Source organism: Colobus angolensis, unplaced genomic scaffold, assembly GCF_000951035.1.
Source record: "Colobus angolensis palliatus isolate OR3802 unplaced genomic scaffold, Cang.pa_1.0 Scaffold4, whole genome shotgun sequence".
NCBI lineage: Eukaryota > Metazoa > Chordata > Mammalia > Primates > Cercopithecidae > Colobus > Colobus angolensis.
This window is the reverse complement of record NW_012117376.1, coordinates 13,303,481-13,311,633: the sequence shown is the minus strand read 5'-3', so window position 1 is coordinate 13,311,633 and position 8,153 is coordinate 13,303,481. Positions and strand designations below refer to the sequence as shown.

General features: G+C 42.7%; 1 protein-coding gene and 1 pseudogene across 1 annotated transcript in view; both read left to right on the top strand.

Annotated features, from left to right (window-relative positions):
• Window positions 1-8,153, top strand: part of FAM76A (family with sequence similarity 76, member A) — a 43,104-nt gene that overhangs the window by 3,684 nt on the left and 31,267 nt on the right. The window contains exons 3-4 of the mRNA XM_011955668.1: window positions 3,815-3,869; window positions 5,218-5,370. Coding sequence (XP_011811058.1) covers window positions 3,815-3,869; window positions 5,218-5,370 — 208 coding nt within the window. The remainder of the gene's footprint in view (window positions 1-3,814; window positions 3,870-5,217; window positions 5,371-8,153) is intronic.
• The window catches only part of LOC105521417, a 7,685-nt pseudogene continuing 7,156 nt past the window's right edge, over window positions 7,625-8,153 (top strand).

The window sequence follows — 8,153 nt, the reverse complement described above, 5'->3', positions numbered from 1 at the left end:
GACAGAGTCTTGCTCTGTCACCCAGGCTGGAGTGCAGTGGCGCAATCTCAGCTCACTGCAACCTCCACCTCCTGGATTCAAGCAATTCTCCTGCCTCAGCCTCCCGAGTAGCTGGGACTACAGGTGTGTGCCACCACGCCCAGCTTATTTTTTTGTATTTTTAGTAGAGACTGGGTTTCATCATGTTAGCCAGGATGGTCTCAATCTCCTGACCTCCTGATCCACCTGCCTCAGCCTCCCAAAGTGTTGGGATTACAGGCGTGAGCCACTGCACCTGGCCCATTTCACACTTTTAAAAATGAGATTTGTCCAGGCATGGTGGCTCATGCCTGTAATTCCAACATCTTGAGAGGCTAAGGAGGAAGGAATCACTTGGGCCCAGGAGTAAGAGACCTGCCTGGGTAACATGGCAAAATCCTATCTCTACAAAAATTAAAAAATTAGCTGGGCATGGTGGCACACACCTGTGGTCCCAGTTACTTTGTAGGCTGAGGTGGGAGGATCACTTGGGCCCGGGAGGTCCAGGTTGCACCTGGCTATTTTTTTGTATCTTTAGTAGAGACGGGGTCTTGCCATGTTGCCCAGGCTGGTCTAGAACTCTTGAGCTCAACCAGTCTGCCTGCCTCAGCCTCCCAAAGTGCTGGGATTACAGGCGTGAGCTATCATACGCAGCCTATCATGGATGTTTTCAAACAAAAAAAAGGTTAAAAGAATTAGTGAACATCCATATACCCTCTACTTAAATTCTATAATATACACTTTACTGTATATTCACCTATCCATCTGGTGCATCTCTCTGTCCATCACTATATCAATTCATTTTGTTTCCGATGTATTTAAAGTTACAGACATCAGTATACATGATCCTTAAACACTTCAGCATGCACAGCATTATTTAGAGTTAAATATTTGTTTGCAGTTTTTTTTTTTTGGCAAAATTGGCTTATACTAACATACTCAAATCTTAAATATATCAAGTTTCACAAACATAGACATCTGTGTAGCCCTAAACCCTATCAAAATACAGAATGTTACTATCACTCCATAGAGTCCTCTCATGCCCCATCCTAGACAATCCCCACACCCTTGCTTCCTCCAGGCAACCACTGCTCCACTTTTCATTCCCACCATAAACTAGTTTTGCCTATTCTAGGACTTCATGTTAGTGGAATCATACAGAATATACTCTAGAAGCTTTATACTTTAGTTCTTAAATTTAGGTCTGCGGTCCATCTTGAGTTAATTCATGTGTGGGGTGAGATAGGAACTTTGACCCTTTATTTAAACTATACATACAAATTAATTCAAGATGGATCATAGAATTAGTTTTTCTTTTTTTTTTTTTTTAGTTGTTTTTATTGAGACAGAGTTTCGCTCTTGTTGCCCAGGCTGCAGTGCAATGGCGCGATCTCGGCTCACTGCAACCTCCGCCTCCCAGGTGCAAGCGAGTATCCTGCCTCAGCCTCCCAAGTAGCTGGGATTACAGGCATGTGCCACCACACCCAACTAATTATGTATTTTTAGTAGAGATGGGGTTTCTCCTTGTTGAGCAGGCTGGTCTCAAACTCCCGACCTCAGGTGATCTGCCTGCCTCAACCTCCCAAAGTGCTGGGATTACAGGCGTGATCACCACGCCCAGCCTAGAGTTAGTTTTTCTTTGCATATTTTTTAACATGTTAGGAGCATATGTATATATTGGCATCTATCCCATTCCTTCAGTAGTAAATCTAGGCGTAAATCGAAATGTTATTCAACATCACAGAATCACTGATGCTAATCCTCTTTCTAGAGATTTCTTTGAATGTCCTTCACTTCTTTTACTGTCTTTTAAAAGTTGCCCTGGAAAATAATTTTTAATTTAAATATTTAAATAATTTTTAATTTAAATATTTTCTACTCTAAGGTTTTTCTTTTGTCTAGTTTAACTTTATAGCCACTTTCATAGGAATTATATGGGAAAATGATCACAAAGCAGAGAATAGACTAGACTTTTCTTTTCCCCAAGACAGGTCTTACTCTGTCACTCAGGCTGGAGTGCAGTGGTGAAATTGTAGCCCACTGAAACCTTGGACTCCCAGGCTGAGCCTCCTAAAGTGCTGGGATTACAGGCATGAGCCACTGTGCCTGGTCTTAGATTTTTATGTGATTTATTAGTTTTTAGCCCCAGAGTACTGTTTAAATTGTTCTTATACGTAAGACATTCATTTTTACCTCCTCATATGAAGAGTTAGACTTTTATTTGAAGATGATTTTTCCTCCAGGGCAGCTTTATTAATTCACACATTTAGGTAATATGACCTCTGGATCTTCACAAGGCAAAGGATGTTTTTATTTTTGTCAGTGCTTAACTCTTAGAGAAATCAGAATTTTTTTTTTTTTTCTAGACACAGTTTTGCTCTGTCGCCCAGGCTACAGTGCGGTGGCTCAATCTCGGCTCACTGTACCTTCCATCTCCCAGGTTCAAGCGATTCTTCTGCCTCAGCCCCCTGAGTAGCTGGGATTACAGGCACACGCCACCACACTTGGCTAATTTTTTTGAATTTTTAGTAAAGACTAAAAATATCAACATGGTTTCCCCGTGTTGGTCAGGCTGGTCTCGAACTCTTGACCTCAGGTGATCTACCCACTTCAGCCTCCCAAAGTGCTGGGATTACAGACATGAACTACCATGCCCAGCCTAAATATTGACAAAATATTTGATCATAGTGTCTTTTTCCCCACCTCTGGTGTTTTCATATGCCTTTACTTATGAAAGAGAACACAGAGTAAGGTTAGCAAAGATAGAATCTCTGAGTTTATATTCCAAACACACATACTTTATTGGTCACTTCAAATTTCCCAACTATTCATCTGAATTAAGGAGAATTTTTTTTTCCTGCTAGTCCATTTTAGTATAATATTTTGAGGGTGTTCTCTGTATCTGATAATTTTACTTAGTGATACTTGGGGATGTCATAATTAGAGATAACTCACTCTCCATTTTAGCCAAAGCCTCACTTTATTTGAGATTAAAAAATCCATAACCACATAATAATCTTTCTGTTTTTTTGAGATGGAGTTTTGCTTTCGTTGCCCAGGCTGGAGTGCAGTGGTACGGTCTCAGCTCACTGCAAACTCTGCCTCCTGGATTCAAGTGATTCTCCTGTCTCAGCCTCCTAAGTAGCTGAGATTACAGGCGTGCACCACCACGCCTGGCTAATTTTTGTATTTTTAGTAGAGATATGGTTTCACCGTGTTGGCCAGGCTGGTCTCAAACTCCTCACCTCAGGTGATCTAACCCCCCTCAGCTTCCCAAAGTGCTGGGATTATAGGTGTGAGCCACCATACCTGGCCACATAATAATTAAAAGAGTTATTAGAGGCTAGATGTGGTGTCTCACACCTGTAATCCCATCATTTTGGGAGGCTGAGGCAGATGGATCACTTGAGATCAGGAGTTTGAGACCAGGGTGGCCAACATGGTGAAACCCTGTCTCTACTAAAAATACAAAAATTTGTTGGGTGTGGCGGCACGCGCCTGTAATTCCAGCTACATGGGAGGTTGAGGCATGAGAATCGCTTCAACCTGTGAGGCAGAGGTTATAGTGAGCAGATTGTACTACTGCACTCCAGCCTGGGGAACAGAATGAGACTCTGTCTCAAAGATATTAAATAAAAATAAAAGAGTTATTAGAAAGATACTCAAACTTCTGTTAACCAAGTATCCAGACCATATTTCACCTTGGCCTTTAGCAATGAGCAAATTCCTTGGACTTAAGGAGGTATCAGTTTTCAGATATTCTAAGAAAAGCCTGTATCTGTTTTTTCCTTAACAGTAAAACCAATACAATATGCAAGAAATGTGCTCAGAATGTGCAGTTGTATGGAACGGTAAGTAGGATATTTTCAAACCTAACAGTGAGTACTAGGGTCTTGTGGAACCTTACTTTCTGTGGCCTACTAATGTCTTCACAATATTTTTATTAGAAGAAATAGTTATGTGTAATATATCTGGTACTGATTTCAGCTTTCACATTTAGCTAATGCTTATTGTTAAGGAATTCCATGCTTATAGTCACACTGCCAGGATTATGATTATAATTTTCCTTGAGAGGCTTCATTGACCAGTATGGAAAGAGAAAGGGAAAGATGAAATTTTTTTTTTTTTTTTTGACCGAGTCTTGCTCTGTCACCCAGGCTGGAGTGCAATGGCGATCTAGTTCACTGTAACCTCCACCTCCTGGCTTCAAGTGATTCTCCTGCCTCAGCCTCCCGAGTAGCTGGGACTACAGGCACATGCCACCACACCCGGCTAATTTTTGTATTTTAGTAGGGATGGGGTTTCACCATGTTGGTCAGGCTGGTCTCGAACTCCTGACCTCAAGTGATCTGCCCACCTCAGCCTCCCAAAGTGCTGGGAGGCAAACTGCACCCAGCAAGATGAATTTTTATAACTTTGACCTCTTTGGTAACAGTTGACTAGTTATTTTGATGAATGATTCTTTTTTTCTCTTAGTGTTATAGTTCAGGATGTTATGTGCTTGTAGGCATTCTCCCAACATGTTTATATGCTGATAATAGCAGAGAGGCCTTTTCAGAAATTTGGAAACCCTTGCTAGTTTCTCCAAAGAGCTGGTTCTGTTGAATGTCTCATAGAAGTCTCTGCATACATACTAATGGGTTTTTGTTATTTGTTTGTTTATTTATTTAAAAATCAATAGTCCTGTGCAGAAAAACACTTCACATGGTGTTAAGAATTGGGCTTCATGGCCGGGCATAGTGGCTTATGCCTATAATCCCAGCACATTGGGAGGCTGACACAGGTGGATCACCTGAGGTCAGGAGTTCTAGACCAGACTGGCCAACATGGTGAAACCCTGTCTCTAGGAAATAATACAGAAATTAGCCAGGCATAGTGGCAGGTGCCTATAATCCCAGCTGCTCCAGACGGAGGCTGAGGCAGGGAGAATTGCTTTAACCCAGGAGGCGGAGGTTGCATTGAGCTGAGATTGCACCACTGCACTCCAGCCTGGGCAAGAGAGCGAGACTCCATCTCAAAAAACAAAAACAGCAACAACAAAAAAGAATTGGGCTTTATTTGGTCAATATAAAAGCATATTTATGAAGTTGGCAATACATTTGTACATGATTAATGAACTACAAAGTAGGAATTATTGCTTTTTTAAATGCAGTGGTATTTTATGAAAGTAACACTTGACTCTTTTTTTCCCCCTTTAAGCCCAAACCTTGTCAGTATTGCAACATAATTGCGGCATTTATTGGGAATAAATGCCAGCGCTGCACAAATTCAGAAAAGAAGTATGGACCACCCTATTCTTGTGAACAGTGCAAGCAGCAGTGTGCATTTGACAGGAAAGATGATAGAAAGAAGGTAAATTTCTGTGTTTTTCTTGATTTCTTTTCTTCCTTTCAGAGAAATTAAGGTGGGCTAACTGTGTTAAAAACACATTTAATAGGCCAGGCGCGGTGGCTCATGCCTGTAATCCCAGCGCTTTGAGAGGCCGAGGAGGCGACTGGATTATGAGGTCAGGAGATCGAGACTATCCTGGCTAACACGGTGAAACCGCGTCTCTACTAAAAATACAAAAAATTAGCCAGGCGTGGTGGCATATGCCTGTAGTCCCAGCTACTCTGGAGGCTGGGGCAGAAGAATCACTTGAACCCAGGAGGCAGAGGTTGCAGTGAGCCGAGATCGTGCCACTGCACTCCAGCCTGGGTGCCACTGCATTCCAGCCTGGGTGACAGAGCAAGACTCCATCTCAAAAACAACAACAAAAAAACACATTTAACAAAGAAAGATTTCTCAGTTTCTTTCCTGGTTCTATTATTGACCTTAAAGAAGATATTCATATTTTGTTCATAAAATGTGGACCATTATATTCCAACATTTCACAAGAATATGAATTACAGTGATCACATAAGTGAAATGGTGATTGGCAGAATTCTATAGAATTCTGTAAAGCAGAGATTGTAACTTAAGCAAGATGGAGTGGCATTACCAGTTTTACTATCTGGCTCTTTAAATGTTTCTATCTGTTGAAATTCAAGATTACAAGGTTACATTAGAGGGAAGCTCTATGTGGAAGGGTGTACCTTTTTTTTTTTTTTTTTTTTTGAGACGGAGTCTCGCTCTATCGCCCAGGCTGGAGTGCAGTGGCCGGATCTCAGCTCACTGCAAGCTCCGCCTCCCAGGTTTACGCCATTCTCCTGCCTCAGCCTCCCGAGTAGCTGGGACTACAGGCGCCCGCCACCTCGCCCGGCTAGTTTTTTGTATTTTTAGTAGAGACGGGGTTTCACCGGGTTAGCCAGGATGGTCTCGAACTCCTGACCTCATGATCCGCCCGTCTCGGCCTCCTAAAGTGCTGGGATTACAGGCTTGAGCCACCGCGCCCGGCCGGAAGGGTGTACCTTGATAGAATCAAAATGATTTAGAGCTTGGTCATAGTACTCTCTTGCTTAAAATCCTCCAGGGGTTTCCAGTTGTGCTTATAATAAAACTCAGATCCCTTCTATGGCCTGCAAGGCCCATACCCAGTTCTCAGCCTCATCTTGGATCATACTTTCTGCCTCTCACCTTGCTCCAGCCATACTGGCCACCCTATAGTCTGTCTGACATGCAGATCTCACTCCGACCTTTGCACTGTCTATCCTTGTGCCTAATGTACCCTTCTCTAGAGTCTCATAACCGGCTCCTTATTATGTCAGCTCTCAGCTCAGATACCACCTGCTCACAGTGACCTTTTTTTTTTTTTTTTTTTTTTTTTTGAGACGGAGTCTCGCTCTATCGCCCAGGCTGGAGTGCAGTGGCCGGATCTCAGCTCACTGCAAGCTCCGCCTCCCAGGTTTACGCCATTCTCCTGCCTCAGCCTCCCGAGTAGCTGGGACTACAGGCGCCCGCCACCTCGCCCGGCTAGTTTTTTGTATTTTTTAGTAGAGACGGGGTTTCACGGTGTTAGCCAGGATGGTCTGGATCTCCTGACCTCGTGATCCACCCGTCTCGTCACAGTGACCTTTTACTGACTCCCTCAGTCATTATTTACCATACCATTTTATTGTCTTCATAGCATCTCACATATTGAAAACTAGTCTTGCTTATTTGGTTACATGTTTGTCCACCCCCACTAGAATGTGAGCTCTTTGTCCATCTCATTCTCTGCTTTATTTCCAGTGGCCTGGCACACAGTAGCTGCTCAATAAGTATTTGTTGAATAAAAGATTGCAGTTGAGAAACTCTTTTTCAGTGGCCAGAGGTGCTTTTAAGAGGTGCCTGGGCTCAAGGATTGATTCTTGCTTATCAAATTCATTAACTTACAATGGAAGGATATAACTTTCCATTGACTAGGATACTCCTGCCTGCCGACCAGGACACCTCTTCCCTGTATCAAGATACTGAAGAATCTGAATTAGTAATCAGGAGGTAGCACAAGCAGCAGTCCCCCAAACCTGGGTCCCATCCGATTCCTGGGGCTAGCTGAATGACCCTGCCTACTTACCCTCATTATGCATCACTTTCTTCATCTTTCTCCGTGGAAATAACAATAGTTACTTCACAAAGACATGGGGAAATGTAATTCAGATAGGTATATAAAACAATATTGAACCTGGCACATAATATAACGCAGTACATGGCTCCTGTATTATTACTGATTGGAATAGTTCATTTTTATTAATCTGGTTATACTAGAATTTATTACCTTTCTGCTTTATAAATTACAATCCTGTCTTAAGTGTTTATAGATATTTTTAGACATCTACATATTCATAAACTTTAGGAGAAAGCTAAATTTAGGGATTAAGAGTAGGGAATTTGGGCCAAGACCGGTGGCTCACACCTGTAATCCCAGCACTTTGGGAGGCCGAGATGGGTGGATCACAAGGTCAGGAGTTCGAGACCAGCCTGGCCAACATGATGAAACCCCGTCTCTACCAACAATATTAAAATTAACAGGTTGTGGTGGCTCGCACCTGTAATCCCAGCTACTAGGGAGGCTGAGGCAGGAGAATTGCTTGAATCTGGGAGGCAGGGGTTGCAGTGAGCCAAGATCACACCACTGCACTCCAGCCTAGGCAACAGAGCAAGATTCCGTCTCAAAAAAAAAAAGTGGGGTATCTGAACTCAGAATGTGTGGATTGAAATCTTGGTTCTGTCACTTA